The 21125-nt window shown below is 32.6% G+C and overlaps 3 protein-coding genes across 3 annotated transcripts; 2 read left to right on the top strand and 1 right to left on the bottom strand.

The window, feature by feature from the left end:
* Window positions 1-784: 784 nt before the first annotated feature.
* LOC145753618 (thrombospondin-1-like) lies at window positions 785-12302 on the top strand. Its single transcript, XM_082570022.1, has 25 exons — window positions 785-929; window positions 1163-1734; window positions 2083-2158; window positions 2237-2544; window positions 2851-2950; window positions 4738-4899; window positions 5015-5191; window positions 5342-5515; window positions 5635-5805; window positions 5915-6088; window positions 6219-6346; window positions 7164-7266; window positions 7389-7543; window positions 8424-8537; window positions 8914-9036; window positions 9149-9308; window positions 9390-9508; window positions 9741-9879; window positions 10071-10166; window positions 10290-10517; window positions 10648-10844; window positions 10960-11034; window positions 11316-11413; window positions 11538-11677; window positions 11946-12302. The coding sequence occupies exons 1-25, from the start codon at window positions 872-874 to the stop codon at window positions 11951-11953; spliced, it is 3855 nt and encodes a 1284-aa protein (XP_082426148.1). The 5' UTR covers window positions 785-871; the 3' UTR covers window positions 11954-12302.
* A 424-nt stretch (window positions 12303-12726) lies between these two features.
* Window positions 12727-14686, top strand: LOC145751868 (exosome complex component RRP46-like). Its single transcript, XM_082567995.1, has 4 exons — window positions 12727-12862; window positions 13412-13647; window positions 13992-14033; window positions 14149-14686. The coding sequence occupies exons 1-4, from the start codon at window positions 12769-12771 to the stop codon at window positions 14464-14466; spliced, it is 690 nt and encodes a 229-aa protein (XP_082424121.1). The 5' UTR covers window positions 12727-12768; the 3' UTR covers window positions 14467-14686.
* On the bottom strand, window positions 14483-20883 carry LOC145751867 (lysosomal cobalamin transporter ABCD4-like). Its single transcript, XM_082567993.1, has 13 exons — window positions 20670-20883; window positions 19996-20123; window positions 19517-19656; window positions 18783-19025; window positions 18017-18284; window positions 17605-17696; window positions 17026-17181; window positions 16651-16711; window positions 16104-16349; window positions 15742-15869; window positions 15583-15674; window positions 14886-15001; window positions 14483-14818 (listed from the first exon to the last, which is right to left on the bottom strand). Exons 1-13 carry the CDS (start codon window positions 20803-20805, stop codon window positions 14756-14758), a joined length of 1869 nt encoding a protein of 622 aa, XP_082424119.1. The 5' UTR covers window positions 20806-20883; the 3' UTR covers window positions 14483-14755.
* Between the last annotated feature and the right edge of the window lie 242 nt (window positions 20884-21125).

Genomic DNA, 21125 nt, shown 5'->3' with positions numbered 1-21125 from the left:
CATTCTATATCGAACCTTGACGTCAGTTAACGAGGCTGGGAAATGAATGTTGGCTTAAAGCAAGCCAGCCACAGGCTAGAATACGCAACTAATGCCCATAAAGGGATTTGACTCGCGTAAAAGGCTAACCTAAAGAGAAATGCACGCGTGGCCCAGGAGAGCTTATATATACCGCTACATTTATACCAAATGATCACAACGTGTTTTATCAAGCAGACAGTAGCCGGTTTTTAAAGCAAGAAAGTAACTTACCGAAGTGATTTTTAAAATTTAGAAAACGATTTTCCAAAAATCGTCGAATATTTCGAATAGCGTGCGACAGCATAAAAAAGTCGTGCCTTTTGTGGGACAAATTAGCAGATTGCCTTTGATAGGTTTTAAATTAGGGGGCATACTATTTGATTGGTCGTTATCGAGGAGTGGTTATCAAAAAGTTTCGTGCCATTTCTATGTTTAGGTATAACAAAACAGTTAAACATAGGCATAAAACCACAACACGCATATGAATAGCGTGCGGGGACAATTTATGGCCTTGTTAGGTTATGCACATCACATGTAGACTCAAAAAGCATTTTGCCATCCGCTGCGGCAATTTAAAGGATGTATTTTTCAGTTTCGAATACACTATTAGCAAGGTGAAAGTTTTCAGTCTCCACACATATAAATACTGGTTAACTTGAATTAATTTAGTTAGACCAATTGAAGTTTAGGTTTTAACCGAATGTTCTTAGCTAAAATTTGATGGGCATCATTATGTATAACTTTATCTTTTTAATGTTTTTAGTAAGAAAATATAAAAACGTTAAGTAAAAGAATACTGCTGTTTTCAAGTTTTTTTTCTAATATTTGCTTTCAAGTTGTTTTTCCGGCAATGAAAGTTCAAGTTCTAATCGGTCTTGTTGGCTTAGTGCTTGCATCTACGGTAGTAGGTAAGTTTACCAATATTTATTTTTGATAAATTATGAGACCAAACGCGGGAACAACAAACAGAGGCTGTTAATATGCATGGAATAAAAATAATAAATTTTAAAATCAAATATTAACATTTTTTTTATTTATTGGTGAATTTTATATTTAAAAAAGGTAAATCAATCTCTGTAATACAAAACTTTCTTTTAATTAAAATTCATGTAATTTAATTAACTTTACATGTTTATTAAAGGTGCACCGGGTACATATGATTTAACTTTGATGACCAATGTAGCTATCCGCCCACCTGTCATAGCACGAGACAGTACGGCCCCTAATAAATACTTGGCCGCGTATAAATTTCGAAAACCTCTTGGTGGGATTGAGCTAGTTTCATCCGGTAACGAATACATGTTAATGTGCGCAAATCTAGCACAATCCACTGGGTTCATATTTACGGCTACGCTTAAACAGCATGGAAAGAACGCGGGTACAATAATGAGTATTGTTCCCAAGTCGACATCTATACCCGCCGCGTCTATGGCACTGATAAGCAACAGCAAATTAAACTCATTCTCTCTACATTACTCTATCGGTGGAAACAGAGCCGTGGCGACTTTTGACTCTACTGGTATTGCACGCGGTAAAAATTACCGTCAATGGGTAAAGGTGACCTTAGCGGTAACTGGTACTAGCGTCAGGTTGTATGTAAACTGTAAACTTGTAGGCACCAAGACTCTGGACTTCCAGTTTTACAAACGAATGGACTCGCGGAACAGCGAACTTAAGGTCGCAACTGCTTATGGTTCAGAACAAGATTACAGGGTGAGGAATTAATAATTTAATAATAGAGGACCTAATAATTTTATTAAATTTCAATGATTACTTTTTTCATAAAAATTGTAAGTTATTCTAAAAATAAATTACCCATATTTAAATAACACGTGCCTGTAATTGAAACCATATAGTAACGAGGCCCCGTAAACGTTTATTTGTTAATTTGTACCCGCTTTAATATTACTGTGAATGGTAGGGGTCGCATAGATTGACATCTGTACACAGCGGCACAGACAACAAGGCACCGTTGTATAGCTTAATATGCGCAGAAAAACGCTATTTTGAGAAAAAATATTGACTTGGGTATGCTCTAATATATATTTTTTGTTTGCTTAGGGCTCCATGCAGAAGGTGTTATTGATGGTAGGCACTACTCTACGTGAGGTTTTAACCGCTCAGGGATGCCAAGAAGGTAAGTTAAATTTCGCTTATTGTGATAAGAAAAACTAACAATACCCAAAACACTTTGTGACGCCATTTTTTAATTTAGATTTCCCAGACCCGACGCTCAACAGATCCGAAGAACCTGATGAGTTGGACGTCACCCCTGCCTCAATTAGATCTTTGCCGTCTCGTCAAAGCCCGCGAAGGGACCCCTTTTCGTCCGCGGATGAAGCGGCGCGAAAATTCATCCTAGAAGTTTTGAACGAGGAGTGCAACATGGTGTGCAAGGACAACGAAGTCCAAGGTACAGTGCCGATCGGCCAAACATTTAATAACCCATGCTGGGATGGTGAAGTGAGATTCAATCATGGCGAAAGCTGGAAAAGAAATGATTGCAAAAATTGCTCTTGTGATGTAAGTAATAATAAATTCCAACCAATTTAATAACCTTTTTTTGATGTACGCAAGTCGATTCAAATTGCTCAGTAAAAATTCATCCTTTAAGTACTTTAGATTTACTTACAGTACCCGCCTGAGTAAATGTATAAGCCTTTTTTATCCGAAAACTTTAAATCACAAAACTAGTTTTACGTGTGTGGTATTTTATATTTATAGGATAAACATGTGTCTTCAACCTATATGTTTATCCAACGCTACACACGGATTTATTTTAAATCTACAAAAATATATTTTATCCTTTGGAATTTTTTTTTTGATCAGAATGGTCGAATTCACTGCGAGAATCAGACATGCCCGACTTTAAACTGCAAAGAAATTGAAATTATTCGAACTCCTGGAGACTGTTGCGCAGAATGCAAAAGTAAGAAAAACATAAATAACATTTTTGAAAACTAAATGTTTTTCTACTTAGATTTAATCTCGTTGGGAAAAAACTTTTAATCAAAATCTTTATCATTTGACTCACTGCTTGTCAAATTTCAAGCCCGCGATGATTTTAAACTCTGATGACTCACGCGAAATGTTACGGGTATACACATCAGTATATAAATAGAATGCAAAATGCGAAGGTTTCCTGGTGAAATAAACCCTCAATTATAAAGAAAAAGGGGGGTATCATTATGGGATATGTGCGAATTTGCCGCTTAAGTGCTCTGAAATAAAAGTAGACTGGGGTCTCGCTTGCGGATGTTCTTTGTACTGTATCGACCCCTTTTTTGGCTTATTTACAAACAAAGTGGTAACCCGAGAAAAGGAAATATCGCTTTAGTGTCAATTCGGATGCCTGTACATAGTATATCGCTTAGTCGCGCGGTGGTTACACGCTCTAATAGCAACCACGCTTAGAAATTCATCTTTAATAATTCGAAAGCTATTTGAATAATGTGCTTTAAACTCTAATTTGATTAAGTTGTTTTTATGCGCAGTTTCGTTCGTGCCGACTTGTTTTTTTATAAATTCCTTTACGTCTTTCAGGTATCGCGGCCAGACCGCATAAAAGTTGGAACCAAATCTTTTCTATCCATCATATTTTTAAATTACCGTTATGACATTTTTAAAACTTTATATTCGATATCGATAACCACATTTCAAAGTAAATTTGTGCGGTATAGGATTACGTGCCGATTATATAAAACGGGTCATATCATTCATTTGAAATTGCAAAATACAATACATATTTTTGTAATATAGTTTTCTATTATGGTTACGGGTTATACTTTTCTATTTAAACAACCGAAAAAAATGTGGGGAATTTACGGATTTTCGTGTGTTTTTTTTAGTCGGTGTCTAGCCTCTGCGACACAAAAGTTAAACCCTCCAAATACGGGAAGAAAATTATTCGTTAGACCTTTACTTGTTTTCGTGTAATTCTAACGGGATAGTTCTAAGATAAGTAACAGCAGACGACAGGTGTGATTAAGCCTGATTTGCGAATGTTAATCTACAGACACTCGTAAACATATGGCGACCGCGACAACGTGTTCGCTTTAGCCAAGTCTGGTCAATTAGAGATATATGTTGCAATATTATAAATTGCAACAGTAAAAGGAAAAGCTATTTCGATAAACTTAACATGACGCGCTATAATATGACAACGCGTTTTTGTATTTAATTCAATTTTAATTCGGTTGGGAAATTGTCCAAACCGTTGACGTCAACTAAACCTTGATCTTACGTCACGCAGAGCTAAGTTTAAATCTGAGTCTAGCATTTTCGAAATATTTTCGCTCGTTGCTTCAAGCATCTGTCGACTCGTCTGACTTTTGTTTTTTTTTGATCGAGATTAATTTGTGTGCACAGCCAGCACCCGAACGCGAACAAATACTCAATGTGATTTAAAGTCGTCGAAGGTCAAGTGCCCAACCAAGTAAAACAACAAGAAAATCGCACCTACCTATTTACGACTATTCTGTCACGCCTATTTAGACAGAATGTTGATTTAAAATCCAGCGCAGCCTTTAAGCTATAAAACCGTTCAGATGAACTGTCGTAAACAATATCTTTATTGTAAAAGGAACACTTGCAATAAACTTTATGTCTTTTTTAATATATTTGCTTCATAAAATCATGTTAACCTTAGCGTATTTTGCAAAACAAAAATATACCAAAACTTGAGTTAAACAAATAACAAAACCATTTTTAAAACAGACACAGAGGGATTTTCGGCCTGGTCAGCTTGGTCAGAATGTACAGTTACTTGCGGTATTGGAACTCAAACTAGAGGAAGAGCTTGTGATCGAGTCCATTTTCCGTGCAACGGTCATAGCCTGGAATCGAAGAACTGCATTCGTGACATTTGTCCGCTCAAAGGTAAATATATTGTTTTTTAAACCGTCCCAATAAAAACATTTTGTTAATTTTCGAAAAATTTTTTTGGGGGTTTTCATTTTTTGCCAAAAATAAAATTTTAAGTTTTTTTTTTAAGTTGTCCGCGATGGGGCTTGGTCTTTTTGGTCACCGTGGTCTAATTGTAGCGTGACGTGCGGAACAGGTCGAGTGAGTAGGATCCGTATCTGTAACTCGCCCGCGCCCCAGCATGGAGGTAGAGACTGTGTGGGTATCGACCGAGAAAACAAAGACTGTGAAACACCCGCTTGTCCGAGTAAGTACATAAAAAAAGCACAATGAGTTTTTTCCCCCTTTTTAAATTTTTTTTTTCAACAAAGAGCAACCTAATTTTTTTTAAATTAGAAAGATTACGATGAATAGACAAAACCTGTTTTCAAAAGAAAATTTATTTTTTATTTTTCAGTCAATGGTGGCTGGGGTTCATGGTCGCCTTTCGGTGCTTGTTCTGAAACTTGCGGCGAAGAAGGATTTAAGGTCCGGGAAAGAACATGCGACTCACCGGTCCCAAGATATGGAGGTTTGGAGTGTTCAGGAGAAGAACGAAATGTTAAATTGTGCAAATTGCCGGCATGTCCAAGTAAGAAACTTATGGTTTAATTTTTAATTTATGGTTTAATTTTATGTTTTAAGCAAATAATAAAATAAAATCTCCAAATACCAATATTTAAATTTGTTTATAAATAATTTTTTTTTCAGTTAATGGAAGATGGAGCCTCTGGTCGTCGTGGGGGGGCTGTAGCGCCACATGCGGACTCGGGCAGCAGGAAAGATTAAGAGAATGCAACTCACCAGCTCCTCAGTTTGGAGGCCAAGACTGCTCAGGCGAATCTCGACAAGAAAAATCGTGCAAAAAGTCAGCCTGTCCAAGTAAATATAAATATTTTTTCAATTAATTATTTACAATAACACAACACGTTAATCAATAAGATTTTTGGTTTACTAGATAACTATTGTCAATTTTCTTTTTCCTTTTTAGTCGATGGAAATTGGGGTACTTGGTCACCCTGGGGCGCATGTAGTGAGACATGTGGAACTGGGTTCAGGGTAAGAAAACACAAGTGCAACAACCCCAAACCCAGATACGGTGGAAAGCTTTGTATCGGAGAAGAAAGAGATTATGAAGCCTGTAACGAAACGCCATGTCCAATCGGTACGTTATAAAATATACTCAAATTAAAATATGTTTTAATGTGAAGTCTTAAGTCAACTGCCATGATTTGTAAAGTGTTATAAAATTACTTGTTATTTCAAATTTAATCACAGCTAAATTCTCTTTGCAGACGGTTGTCTTTCCAATCCATGCTATCACGGCGTACAATGTACTTCAGACGTAGAGGGTAATGTTGAGTGCGGATCATGCCCAGTTGGAACAAAGGGAGATGGAGTTACTTGCGTTGACATTGATGAGGTAGATTGATTACCATTTTCTGTTTATCTTAGTCGAACGTACTAGCTTGTAATTAAAATTTTAAGCACTAAAATTTTAACCAAGTTAACATGAAGTGTCAAATGTTGTTAACAATTTCCAGTAATCATCTAAAATCATTAAAAGCTGGTTTAAAGAAAAGCTGTTAAAATATCACGTTTACAAATTTGCACACGATGTTGGTTGCTTATCGCAGGTAAAACCATGCTTAAGTCAAATAAGATAAACAAATACCATCTATGTCATATCTCTTGGCTATATCGGTCTGGAAAATTACACATCTTTTCACGTTGTGGTGTAAATTAAAATATTTGAGAGCGCTTACAGTTTGAAAAGTGTAATCCTATGTTATTTGGCGGTAACAAATATGCAGAATTATCTTCGCTTGGCATCATGATATCTTTCCACTTAAGACTAATTCGCATACCTTAAGTTAACCTTGTTTAGTGGTTAGACTTAAGATCCGACTATAAGAACCGAAAAGCTTTAATCCCGAAAAAATATAAATTGTTTTTAACGAGTTTCAAGTATGTGTCAATCTTAACTATATAACACATGTGCTGTATTAAAATTTAAGCTTGTTTTAATTCTACTTGGCAAACTAATTAATTGAATAAACATTGATATGGTAATATTCATTATTTCTTTGTGGTTTCCTTTTTACGGCGCCGTTGTTCAGCCTTCTTGTCTAGGCCACAAGCGAGTGGTTAAGTTATCGGAGAAACTAAGGAAAAGTTAGAAAATATTGCTTAGCCTTGCAAAAGCGCAATTAAGTAAAAAACCTCTATGTTCATTGCAGTGTTCGATGGTGCCAAATACTTGCTTTCACTATCAAGGAATCCACAGATGCCAAAACCAATTTCCTGGTTACACTTGCCTTCCTTGTCCACCAGGCTTTAAAGGTTGGTAGTTAACTTTAAAATCGACAATTTTTTTGCATAATTAAAGCAGACTGGATCTAAACAAAGTTGTGATAAGAGCAAGTACCGTTTATTATTATCTTATTTATTTAAAATAATTAAAGGTACTAAACCATCGGGGGTCGGGGTAGAGGACGCTCAGAACTACCGACAGGAATGTGTTATGGTAAACCCTTGCACAGATGGCGATAATCCTTGCCCGGAAAACTCAGAATGTATTTTTCTTGGTCTTACAATCAGTCCTCCATTTAAATGCAAGGTAAATATTTTTAGTTGATGTTGCGCGATACAGTTGAGTTGTTGTCTGATAACAAAATTTGTTGTTGTGGTATTTCGAAAAAAACACAACACGTTGTCCAATTTTTTCCCCGTGTCTAAAAAGTTTTTCCCGTGTCTAAATGGGTGTGCTTCAGACACTTGATTCTTTATTCGGATACACAAAACAATGCAATACATGCCGATCTAAAATGGCCACTTAACTTTTGGAGTGTTTTTAAGTTTAAGGTCTGGGTACTCTCAATTCCTTATTTACTAAAACCCAAGAACAAAATCTGAAGCGTCAGAAATGTGTGGTTTTCGATTTGGAGAAAAAACATTCCACAAATTAATAAACAAAATCTCTAGTATTTAATTTCAGCGAATAAATTACAGCCCAATAAAACATGCTAGAAAACAGAAAATTGTTTTTGGAACCGGCCTGTGAATCCCGGCGGTTCAACGAACGAGATACTAGGAAACCTACCGTGAATTATGTTGTCGTGTTTTTAGTGCCAATTAAATGGCGTTTTATTGTGTACAGACCCTAACCACGTGTTTGAGTTTGTCACACAACAAAGGCCTTTGTTCTCCTAGGTTAAAAAATAAAAATGAACTGTTTCTCCTAACTTGTATAAATTGTTTCCGAATGTTTCGGTTTTTATTTACTTGTTAAAGTACAACAGGTTTAACAACACAGTACTTAAGATTTGACTAATTTGTACAGCATTGTTCTGAAATGTCAATAGAGTCGCGTGCGACCATTTTTATTTACACATTCCTCTTCTACATTCGGCTTCCACCTACAATTGGCTAATACCTTGCAACTAAGGCGCGGTTTGTTGATTTTAACGCAATAAATAAAAAAACACACTTATTTTTAGTGTCGACCTGGGTATGCAACCTGCGAAGCATGTGAAGGACTCGTCTGTGCAGCTGACAGCGACTTGGACGGATGGGCTGATAACGAAATTTCATGCGAAAAGAACGGAGTAACGGTACTTTTACTTAATAAAAAAACTTACATTAATTTTTAGTTAAAGATAGCTGGATTATAATTTTATTGTGTTACATGTAAATAAAGACAGCTGTAAGCTGTTGATTTTCCGGAGTGCTCTTATAACATCTCCGCGGAGGTCGATATTGTTAAACATTGTTAGTGGTAAAATAATTACCAACGTGTTATGACACACGTTGCTTTGCGAATTTGACCCAAACACATTTAATTTAAAATTTCCAATACGCTTTACCTCCTTGAAATAACACACAGGCTTTGATTCGAAATCCACACGGTATTCTTAATAAAAAAGGGATAATACTGAACTTTAACATTTGTTGTAAGAATTTTATTAAATAAAGGAATTGTTTTTTTAGGTAACTTGTGCCGGAGACAATTGTGAATCCCTTCCCAATAGCGGACAGGAAGATACAGATCGGGATGGTGAAGGGGATGCTTGTGATACTGACGACGATGACGATCACGTTCTTGATAACCAGGTTAGTGAACAACGTCTAAGTGTTCATTTTTTGCCCATCGTTTTTATCTCAACTTGTGTAGAGTTTACTTTACTCTCAAGAAAAAAGTTTTAACTCTTATTTTTACAATTAGGATAACTGCCCGCTTGTATATAATCCCAATCAACGGGACGTGGATCGAGACGGGGTTGGGGATAGATGCGACAACTGCCCCAACGATCGAAACTCCGATCAGCATGACACAGATAACAATGGGGAAGGTGATGCATGCGCAGACGACATTGATGGCGACGGTAAGTAGATCACCAAGTTTTTAAAAATCTAAGATTTTTTATTTTTTTCAAAACAATCATATTTTATTTTTGTCATAAAAGGTGTTTTGAATGTGGACGACAATTGCGATTATATTTACAACCCGGACCAAATTGACAGCGATCGAGATGAAGTAGGAGACGCTTGCGACAATTGTCCACTTCAACATAACCCCCAACAAGTAAGGATCTATAATAGTATTATAAACCTCACCAATATCCTGAAAACAGAAAAAAATATTTAAACATATTTTACTTAAAATTGAATCAAATAAGGCCAACATAAAAGTGAAAACCAAATAACATTAAATACACAAACGCAGAAAATATAAAAAATTGAAGTCCTAAATATAAAAATATCCTCTAACAACGCATAATATTAATTAAATTTTAATCGATTTTTTTACTTCACAGAACGACCGTGATTCGGATGGAGTAGGTGATATTTGCGACAACAACTTAGACATAGACGAAGATGGAATTCAAAACAATTTAGACAATTGTCCTTACATTGCAAATTCCAATCAAGCTGACCATGACCAAGATGGAATAGGTAAATAAATCCATTTTTAAAATCAGTTATGAGATTTTTTTATAACACGTGGTAAAAAAATTTAAAGCAGCTTGTAATGAATATTTATAAATAATTGTATAAACCTTTAAAAATTTCTACAATATAAAACTTGGCATAGTTCTACATTCTACAACAGAGATTTGCAACAATTATATTTTTGGTTTTTGTAGGTGATGCATGCGACTGGGATGATGATAATGATGGTATTATGGACGACAAAGATAACTGCAGACTAGTAGTCAACCCAAGTCAACTGGACACCGACAGTAAGTTAACTTTATTTCTTCTAAATTTATTAACCTAAAATTTACCAAATTTTTTCAAGTAACATTCTTTTTAAAATAGCTGTTAATTTTTTCCAGATAAAAAAAAAGATTTTTTTTAAACAGACAATGGACGAGGCGACGAATGTGAAGGAGATTTTGACGGTGACAACATCGCAGACGCCGACGACGCGTGCCCGTTGAACGCCGGAATAAGTGTTACAGATTTCCGCAAATACGACATGATTCCTCTCGATCCCAACGGCGTTGCACAATTAGACCCGAACTGGGTTGTAAGACACAAAGGAAAAGAAGTTATTCAAACCGTCAACTGTGATCCCGGCCTCGCAATAGGTAAAAATTAGCGACTTAATAAACTGTATCTTTTTGTTCTTAAGCATCAATCGTTTAATTAGCTTTTTGATAAACTTTAAAAAAAGGCCACTTGAATTGTAAAAATAACATTTTTTGTTTTTTGTTTTAGGTAAAGACCGATTTGAAGCAGTTGATTTCAGTGGCACTTTTTTCGTGAACACGCACAGCGACGATGATTATGCAGGTTTTGTGTTCGGATATCAGTCTTCAAGTCGTTTCTACGTTGTCATGTGGAAGCAAATTTCGCAAACTTACTGGAAAAACAAACCAACAAAAGCACACGCATCTGGCGCACTTCAACTTAAGGTGGGCACACATTTTTACAAAATAAAAAAAAGTCTATTTTGTGTATCAAGGTTTTTAATCTGTTGTTTAAGATACTAAAAATATACAACTTCTAATACAACAATTATGATTGTAGGTTGTGAATTCCACTACCGGCCCTGGAGAGGCATTAAGAAATGCACTTTGGCATACTGGTGATACTCCCGGCCAGGTAATATTAAATTTGCTAAAATACTACACTACAAAAAAACTAAAAATTTTCGCCATTTTGTTGGCTTGTTCACCTTTTTTAATTAAAACTTGTGGTTTCAATCGGTTTCCCATTTAAACTGATATTGAGACACTTCTATTTATACCACGTGTTATCGTTCCAAGAACTAAAAACTTAAGGTCAAAATATATTCGAAAGCGTATTATGGAAATTTGCGATGTGTTTATAACAGTGTACCACATTTTAATTCAACGTAAAGCAAATTATATGTTTTTTTTTAGGTTAGGACTATATGGTATGATACAAAACATCAAGGCTGGAAAGATATGGTTGCCTACAGATGGACTTTACAACACAGACCTCTTACAGGCTATATAAGGTAACTTAAATTTATTCAAATGTAAAAAAAAATTAAAACGAACGAGTGATATTCTTTAATTTAAACAAAAAAATAAAAATATTTAACTTTTCTTTGTTTTAAATTTTTTTTCTTTTTTATTTAGGGTTACTATGTATGAGGGTAAGCATTTGCTTGTGGATTCAGGTCCCATATACGATAAGACTTACGCCGGTGGAAAACTTGGCATGTTTATATTTTCGCAAGAAATGGTTTTCTTTTCGGATATGGACTATTCTTGCAAAGGTAAAAAACCGATATCTAAATTACATAGGAAATATGTTGTTATTTTTTTTGGTAATTTTAAAATTTTTTGGGAAGGGTATGCCTTTGTCACATGTTTTAAGCGATACGTAAATACAAGGCTAAAGGGCGAACATTGTAGCATTCGTGCGACTCGAACCTGAAACCTTTCGGCTTATAGTTGAATGCCTTGACCATTATATTAGATTACCGGACTGTTATACTTGTTGGTTGTTAAATTTGTTGGTAAATAGTTTTTTTCTTTTTACAGACACCTAAAAGATGTTGAAAGTGATATTTTGTCAAACGTTTTTATTCTACGAAATCTGACATTCTTTGTGACGTCACTAATACTGTGAAAATTTGACGTCATCAATGCAGCTGCTTAATGCGACAAAGTCGCTTCGAGCCTAACCATAAATACTATTAATAAATATCTTTTCAAACATTTTTTAAACTGTAATCATTCCTTTTGTCTGTGTCAACACATGATGTCGCTATTTAAAGTTAATTTTTTGTTCTCTTGCCTTGTTTTGCTTTTATTTATTGTTCAAATGCTATGTGTTACTGTTTTTTCCGGCGCTTTCCGAACTTTTTTGTCAATAAATAATTAAAAATCTCCCTTCAATTGCAATAGTTTTGCATTACTGTTTATAGCAGAGATTTAAATGATAACATAGTATAAGTTGTAAATACGTTAAGATAAACTAAATCACGTTTTAATATACAAGAATGTAAATTTTCTTATAAACTCAACTAAAATTTAACAAGTTTTTTTTCGCAAGTGTAAGTTTTATATCAATTATTTTATTGTTAGGTAGCCAACACATTAAGAACTAAAAAAAAATTACTAAGAATTTTTGACTTAACCGCACCTAATTCACCTATAGATATAATAATATTAATAAAAAAATTTACCTAATGCTGATTTATATTTAGTTACGACCATAGAAACAACAAAAAATTTATTAATAAAACAATAAATTCAAAAAAAGTTGGCAACATAACGAAATTTAACACGTGCGATTGTTTTTATTTTTTATGAGCAAAAGCACATTTTAGGATTTTGTAGTTTCTCGTGCTTTTCAACAAACATGAATGAAGTAAATGCAACAAACGCTATAACCAAGTTTTACTGTAGCCAAAACTATTTAAAATCAACTGACGGCTCATCCCAGTACTCGCAAGGTGGGTTCACAAAAACGGATTATCTGTCAGTCTGTCATGTGACATTTTTACAATGTCTGGTGATTTGAAATAGACAGTGAATAGCTAGTATTTAGAAGGCCATAGGTTAAAAAATATTCTTAAACACCCTGTGAATATTTTTATATTTTAACTATTAAATACAATTTTAAACATTAATGTTCAGATGTTGAACAAAAATTCGTTAAGTTAATATTAACTGTATTTATGGGAACTGTTATTATTTTTATGTATATCTTTATTTTCGATGTGGGAAGGTTAACTGCACAACCTAAACATAGAGTAACATCAGTTTCCCCGACCCAGTCTCAAGTTGCCTTTGGCAGTTTTGGATATTATAGATTATAATTGCTCGTTTCAGCAGAAGTTTATATCATTTATAGCGCCTTTTTTAAGGGCACTACAGCATGAGAGCAGTGAGGATTTAACCAACAACCTCATGTAGTGTAGCAAGTGTTCTTACCACTACACCACGTTGCCAGTTAATATTTCCGCTATGGCAACTTAATCCTTTATTATTTACTGTTTTAGATGACACAACAGTATTAGTTGGTGTTTATGGACCTGTTGACTGTAAGGAGAGTAAACAAGATGTTAAACAAGCAATAGTTGAAGTTAACTTTCGACCCAAAATCGGAATACCTGGTGTAAATGAAAAATATTTGGAAACGTTTATAAAAAGCATTTGTGAAACAGTTATTCTCAGAGCCCTTCACCCTCGAACATTATTCACTCTAATCGTTCAGATTGTACAGGACAGGGGCTCGGTAATTATTGATTAAATTAATAAGTTGTATATACTGTATGCCAAAACAAATATAAACATGAGGTTGAAGTGTCCGAACTAAAATAAAATTACTTATATTTGGCAGCCCCTATTTAATTCGGGCCAGACTCGGCCAAATTTGGTTTTATATTATGACATTAATAATATATTTAACTTAAAAACACTGAAATAAAACCAAATTGAGTGTTACTGTAAACAGCAAGACCTGTTTTTTAACTATTAGGACTTTTTAAATTCTTTGTAAAAGACAATTTTCTGTCTTAAATTTGAAAAAATTATAATTGTAACACTTGTAGAGTAACTAACTTCAGTTTTGTTTTACAGTTGTTATGTTGTGCAGTGAATGGAGTAAGCATGGCTTTACAGGTAATCTTAATTTATATGCAATTTCACATAAATTAATGCAAAAATCTTCTATTTTTAACTTAACAAGAATACAAATGGCATTTTTTATAACTTTTATCACCATGCTACGTTTTAGGATGCTGGAATTGCTTTAAAATTCATTCCCATAGCTGTTAGTGTTGCTGTCCTCAACAACCTTGAAAAAGAAAGTTCGAACGAAAAAGACTACAAACTTATTTTTAATCCGACTTTAGATCAAGAGGCCCTGGCATCCTCAGTTGTGACATTTGTTTTTGATAGTATAAATCGAAACATGATATCGACTATAACCACAGGTGCTTTATCATGCAAACAATATGAATCTTGTTTAAAAGAAGCTAAAGAGGTTTCTAAGAAAACAATAAGTTTTTTCCGCGCATCAGTAGCGAAAAAGCAGTCCAGCGAATTAGATTAACTACAATTTCTATGAATAAAGCACTTTATTTTACAATGTTTCACAGTTCGCAATAACAAAATAGTGAACCGTTAATTATCTAGAAAAAATTGCATATACTCTTCTTTGCTTAGGCGCATAGTTTAAAATATTATACAGTATCAATTTCATTTAAAACACAATTTTTAGTTAGCTCATGATTATATATATATATATATGATAAAACAACATTAATAATAAATCTTAATCAAAAGTACTTTCCTGAATACTGAAATTTCATTATAGTTTAATAGTCCTGAAAATTTTATTATCACAACAAAGAAGTCAGCGTCCACTTTCCATTTCCTAGTAAGTGTAACTCTACATCATGATACTAAAACATTTAAAGAAAGGGTTAAACTTTTGTTTTAATCTCAATTTTGTATTCCTAAAAACAATACCTTTTTCAGATTAGTTCCATGTGCAACAGTTAGGCAAGTTATGTTACGAGAAGCACACATTTGAAACATTCGGTCTTCAGCTTGTTCATTTAAACCACTTGTAGGTTCATCCAAAACTACAATAAATTTCGTTAAACTATCAAATAAACTGCAAGATATTTAACCTGCAAATTGTATTGGACTCAGCTGGGTTTTGTGCAATTTATTAAACCCCCCTAAAGGACTCTGATATAGAAGCAGTGGGAATTAAACTCACGACCTTATGTTGTGAAGTCTTAAGGTTCTAAACACTACACAATGTTGCCTGTAAAGTAATCAAGTCAACCAAGCAAATTATTATTGCATTTTAATAAAATATCACTTGGTATCAAATTAATAACTAAAAGTAACCACGGTTCCATGTTAATTCAACCCAAAGACAATACAGCTAAAATAAACCAACCTAATATGTTTGTCTATTTTAGAGGAAAAAATATAGTTTGCTTGTCATCAGGTCGAGTTATCTTAAGAGTTAATTTGATTAATTATCTTTAATATTATATTAACTTAACATGCACCAAAATTTTTCGTTAAAATACTGCTTAGCAGGTTCATTAAGACTTATAATTAATCAAGTCAATTTTATTTATCAAAAACCAGAATTTTAAGCTCTGTTTTAAATTCCTTATGATTATTTTAAAATGTACATTTAAATTACCAGCAAGATCAGGGTGATGATAAAACAATCTTGCAAAGGAAATTTGTTGCATTTCACCAGGTGACAATTTATCACTCCAGTTTTGCTCCAAACTTTAAAAATAAAAACAAAATTTTGTTTTTAAACATTTATTTCATTAAAAAAATTGTGTTTTTTTACCTGCTTGAAAGTCCACCATAGCTTTCAACAAAATCACTTAAACCTACATCTTCAAGAACAGTTCTAATCCTTTCTTGATCTTCAGATTCACTATATTCAGGATAGAATTCAGTCCGTGGATACATTATCTACCCAATTCAAGCAATTTATATAAACAGAATTTTATAAAAAAATTACAAAATGCAATAACAGCTTAAAGATGCTTAATACTTTTATATGTGTTAAAGTAAAATTAAAAGGGAAAACCAAGTGGTCATATATGCTACATATGTGTAATTACACATTTTGGTCCTAGCCAATATTGAAAGAGGTGGTTTTTTACATAAATACTAAAAAAAATTACTAAAACTTTGTTACCACACCAAATTTAAAAGAGTTCCGTAAGTCATCAAAGGTTTTTGTGGAAGATAAAACACTCCTCTCGAGCCGAATTCTACGAATTGTTTAATAGTTCCAGATTCAATATTCCAAAGTTTTGCCAAAACGCGAAGCAGTGAAGTTTTACCACAACCTGTTTTGCCAGTAACTAGTATATTTGTTCCTGATTTCAAGGAAAGGTTAAGAGAGGCTAGAAGGTTGTTTTTTTCGTCTGGTGTGTTGTACGTAACCTTGAAGATAACAAGAAGTACAATAATCGCATAATAACTAACTTGTTTTGTGGAAATTAAATATTTTTTGTTAAACTACCTAAACCTAAAAAAAAAACACTATAAGCAGTTTACATAATATTTTTATTTCAATAACATAGACTATAATCATTATGGTAAATCAAATAAAAGTAACTTATTTAAACTATCTATAACATTTAATACAATTTTTTAATATGCATAATGGCAGAGGTAAACTAATTTTATTTTTACTTTAAAACTCTAACAAATAGGCATTACTTAGTAAAAACATTTTACTTACATTATCCACCAAAAAAAAGTTTTGGCGAACTGTTTCATATTGAGTTGTAGTCTTATCATTACTAAATAACACAAAACTTTGTTATTAAAAAAAAAATTTTAATTTTACTCTAATTTTTAGCTTGTTTTATTTTTAAACTAATTTGGTAGGAAGTTAAGACACTATTTCCCAGTTTCTTATTCAGCTCCAGATTTAAAATTTAGGTTTTAAAATGCTATGTCAAATATTAAAGATTAAAGGCTTAGTTTTTAATCTGGTGCTAGTTAAGAATTGAATATTCAAACTAGTGTTAAATTTTAAACTGAGTTTTGAATCTGGTGCTAAATAAATATTTGCCGGTAGTATACGACAGTTATTGATTTGTATAATAAATACTTGGTTTCATTTTCTAATTGTTTAATTTCCTCAACAACTTGATGCGAGCCTTTTTTTAACATCCGATCTTTATCCGAAAAGATTTCATTTTCACAGGTTTCACTTACAACTTCCTCTAAGCTGTCCTTTTCTATTTGATCAATTAATTGACCCAATCTAAATTCAACAAAAATTTTCTATTATTAAACAAATTAAACAAACATTAATATAAATCAAAAAGGGCAAGGGATTATATACTTTAAAAATTTATAAAAGAAAAAAGGCAGAGTATTTTTAGCCAGGTCTGGATGCCTATTTATTCATTTTAGGAAAAACACAAAAAACTATTGCTTTAAAATAAAGGGAGAACAAAAAATTTGGGTAAAAATGTATCTGTGTTACGTACATGCTGTATTTTAACTTAAATATTATGTTAGCTGAAATCAAATAGCAAAAGAATTGCTAACCTTACTTAGGATCGAGTATTTTTAAATAACAACAAAAGTTGCTTAATTAAATTGATGTTACTATTTATGTGATTTAATAAAATATATTTTTAAATCAAATCGCGGAAAGTTTTAATATTATGGTACCTCTTACCTGTGGGTATGAGCTGCTATGTCTCCAACCGTTCCTGACATGGTAATTAGTTGAGAAAATGAGTAGATCAAATAAATGCAAACAAAGGAGTTCTAAAATAGTTTAAATATACTCACTAGATAAGTTTATCATTTATATTAAAAAATGTTTAGCGGACAATATACATGAATGTCTTTGGGTATTTATTTGCACTAAATAATTGAATTTTTTTTATTTTTTTTACTGCCTGCAAAGTAACAGGTTTTTAATTTTATATTAGAAAAAGGCGTAAAAATGATTGTAAGTAAGTCAATCATAGTAAAGCTTATAACTTAAACATTTTAGATTGTAACTAACTGATATGATCATATCGCCATAGTACTAAACTTATTTTTAAATATTTTTTAGGGTATTTAAATAGATTTGGGTTTACCTTACTAATTAAAGCACTCAATTCTTCAGGTTTTAAGTGGTCATAATCCCCAGAAAATATAGGAATGGCAATAATAAGATAACTTAATATTCCACCAACATAATTAAAAATATTGATGGAAGAGCTAAGCCAAAATGACCAATTAAAGAGCGACATTTGGGTTTTTAGTAACGTCCGCAATCGATTGTTACTGTTGGTTAGTTCAATTTTTCCAGCACGATGAAATGCAAACGATTCTGCATTTACTCGAACCTGTAAGTGTTGAAATCTAAAAAAATTTTAAAAAAATCCATATTACAAATATATAAAATATAAAATTAAACTTAAATTGAGATAAAACTTTGTGTTATTGGACTTCAGCATACTATTGGGTAAAATAAACATCAAAAAATACATACATACAGTTGATTCAAAAAAACAAAGGTTTAATAAGGTAAAGTAATTTGTTTAATGGCATTAAAAACTGTTAATATCAAACTTTTATTATCAAGTAGGCATATTTACTGATACTTTAATTCAAATATTACAGTTTTGCAGTTCAGCAAAAACATAATTGAATGAGTAGGCAATTTTTTTTGCAATAGTTCATAAAGTTGTTAATAATGTAAACACAATTAATGCTTTGCAATATTTACACAAACAAAGATTAATAATTGCATGATGTCCAATTTTTTTATTTACAAATCTTCAACTTAAATTTAATTTATAGCCTAAACTATGAACTAAACAATTTATTACAAATTATAACAACAAATATTGTATAAACCTAAAGTCGCCTTCTTTTACTTCCTGTTCTACATTTAATCTTACGATGGGCGACATTATTAGTCGATTAATAATCGTGCCCAAAATAAAGTAAATGTAAATTGTGACTGGCCCAAGCCAAGTGGTGCTGACAAAACACTGATACGAATAATAACAAATTGTAAGAGGAATGACAATTAATCTGCTAATCAAGATACTCCACTCTCTCGTAAACTGGTCAGCATCTCGAGTTATACGCTGATCACTTTAAAAAAATAATTAAAAAAATTTAGTGCTTGGATTTTTTTTAAATAAAACATAGTTAGTTGTTAGAACAAGTATTAGGAATCCTACTAATTACCACACTGAACTACACAGAACGCATTGACCGTTTATTTGGGGATACTGGTACTAAATAAAAACCAAATACCAACAATAAGACACTTTTTATTAACCCCAGCCCTATCCCTCTTCATGAAGATCCCCCTTTGTTGCCCCTAAGACAGAAAAACAGTCTACGTGATTTCGCATTTCATTTTTTAGTCCTGTGTGGTAAATGTTTGTCCTGTACGATCTGTGTGGTCCTGTGTGGTCCTATGTGATAATTAGTAGGACCACAAGTGTTAGTGTGGCAATGTAAAAAAAATGGTTTGTAGCTGAAACATTTCTTAATCATTAAGGCCTACATTTATATGCAAAATTTAAACATTCATGTAACATCCAATATTATATAATTAAGAAAAAAAGTCAACATACATGTTATCCAAGTCCTTGTTTAAGACATTAAGTTTATAGTAACACAAATTTGAAAAGTATTTTTGATGAATTCTGGTACACAAAGTTTGTCGCCAAGTTAAATACAAAACTTTTGAAAGATAGGTTGAAGTACTGGTCATCTGCAAATTAATAATTTTTGTGTAATTTGTATAATAGATGATAACAGTGACATGTAAAACCATTTAACGCCTTTAACTTTAAACCTCTTCATATTTTCACTTTAAACCTCTCAAACTTTGAACCTTTTTAAATTAATCCCTTTATTCGACCCCCTTACATTGAAACCCCTTTTTCACCTTATACACTTAGGTCAATTGTAGGGTGTAAAATGCAAAGAATTCTATTGTAAAGGATTAAAATAAAAGGGGTCCAAATATAGGAGTTCAGTTGTAAGGTGTTTAAATGTAAGGGGCTTTAATGTCATAGTACTAAAAAAGAAAAACTTTCAATTTACTTACAACAGCATTAAGGACAATGATTGATAAAGAGTAAATAGTAAGCTCTGTAAAAGAACTTTTATCCTTAGCTCCGAGTACCTCAAAAAAACGTGAAGGAACCAGACCAGCAGCATAAATCACAAACTGCACTAAAGTATGATCAATAATAGTTTAGATAATAGACATAAACAGTATTTTATATATGAAAAATAAAATAAATATATAATTACAGATAGCATGTACCTGAACAGTGCAATAGCTTAAGGGCACAAAATTAATAGCAAAAAGTCTTAATTATAAATATTTTCACTGGTATGTTTACCATACAATTTATCAGCGCAGACATTTACACCAATTAGTATTGTATTTAAAATTTTATTTTATTAAAAGTTTTAATGTTTAAGTATAAAGTATTAGAAATTCAGTTACTACGGTCTTGGCTTCACTATCGTCCTCAGTTCGATTCCCACTGTTTTTATCCTGTAGCCACCTTAAGTAAGGCATTATAAACATTAAAAACTTCTACTAAGCTAAAAACCGAACGGCAGACTAATTGTTGGACAAATATAATTCATGATCTAGGGATTTGGTAACAATCAATAATCTATATAGAGGTTATGAATTCAATCCTCCACATCAAATATAAATAATTGCATAAAAATTACTTTGTTTTTCAATAATTAAAATTCACTTACATACAATTGCAAGCAGAGCTAGGATATAGAATATAATTGAGGATCTTGAGTTGTATCTTTGAAACAATATTCCGAATAACATCCATAACCTTCTTAACAATTTGAGATTTAATCTTGCCAGGTTTTCTTCAGGCATTGTTATTTTTTGTCCAAATAATTAATTTTTACATAGGTTGTTAAGTAAACTTAGACTTAAAGTAAGGCACCAACTTTATTTATTTCTGTTGAAAATAAATATGTGTTTGATGTTGGGTAATTCCTCTTAGCCTGTTTTGGGTAATTGCTCTAAGCACACTAAAACCGCTTAATATTGCATTAAAAAACATTCATTACCAAGTTTTTGGATATTTACAAATATAGTTAATAACACTTTAACTAATTGAAGGAGTTCAAACACCCATAGTTAACATTGGTAGCGATGTCTACACATTTCCAACTATAATACTATGCTATTAC

Source organism: Corella eumyota, chromosome 5 (assembly GCF_963082875.1).
Source record: "Corella eumyota chromosome 5, kaCorEumy4.1, whole genome shotgun sequence".
NCBI lineage: Eukaryota > Metazoa > Chordata > Ascidiacea > Phlebobranchia > Corellidae > Corella > Corella eumyota.
This window is presented reverse-complemented; position numbering and strand designations above follow the sequence as displayed.

Bases quoted from the DNA above. Each gene is read 5' to 3' on its own strand.
- LOC145753618 (XM_082570022.1), top strand. From the start codon at position 872: ATGAAAGTTCAAGTTCTAATCGGTCTTGTTGGCTTAGTGCTTGCATCT. The intron at 1,735-2,082 runs GTGAGGAATTAA...TTGTTTGCTTAG, and splicing joins GTTCAGAACAAGATTACAGG to GGCTCCATGCAGAAGGTGTT. The intron at 4,900-5,014 runs GTAAATATATTG...TTTTTTTTTAAG, and splicing joins TGACATTTGTCCGCTCAAAG to TTGTCCGCGATGGGGCTTGG.
- LOC145751868 (XM_082567995.1), top strand. From the start codon at position 12,769: ATGAATGAAGTAAATGCAACAAACGCTATAACCAAGTTTTACTGTAGC. The intron at 12,863-13,411 runs GTGGGTTCACAA...TTACTGTTTTAG, and splicing joins CTCATCCCAGTACTCGCAAG to ATGACACAACAGTATTAGTT. The intron at 14,034-14,148 runs GTAATCTTAATT...GCTACGTTTTAG, and splicing joins GAGTAAGCATGGCTTTACAG to GATGCTGGAATTGCTTTAAA.
- LOC145751867 (XM_082567993.1), bottom strand. From the start codon at position 20,805: ATGCCTGAAGAAAACCTGGCAAGATTAAATCTCAAATTGTTAAGAAGG. The intron at 19,657-19,995 runs GTAAGTAAATTG...ATTAATTTGCAG, and splicing joins TCATTGTCCTTAATGCTGTT to ATGACCAGTACTTCAACCTA. The intron at 19,026-19,516 runs GTATGTTGACTT...ATTTTTTTAAAG, and splicing joins AACAAGGACTTGGATAACAT to TGATCAGCGTATAACTCGAG.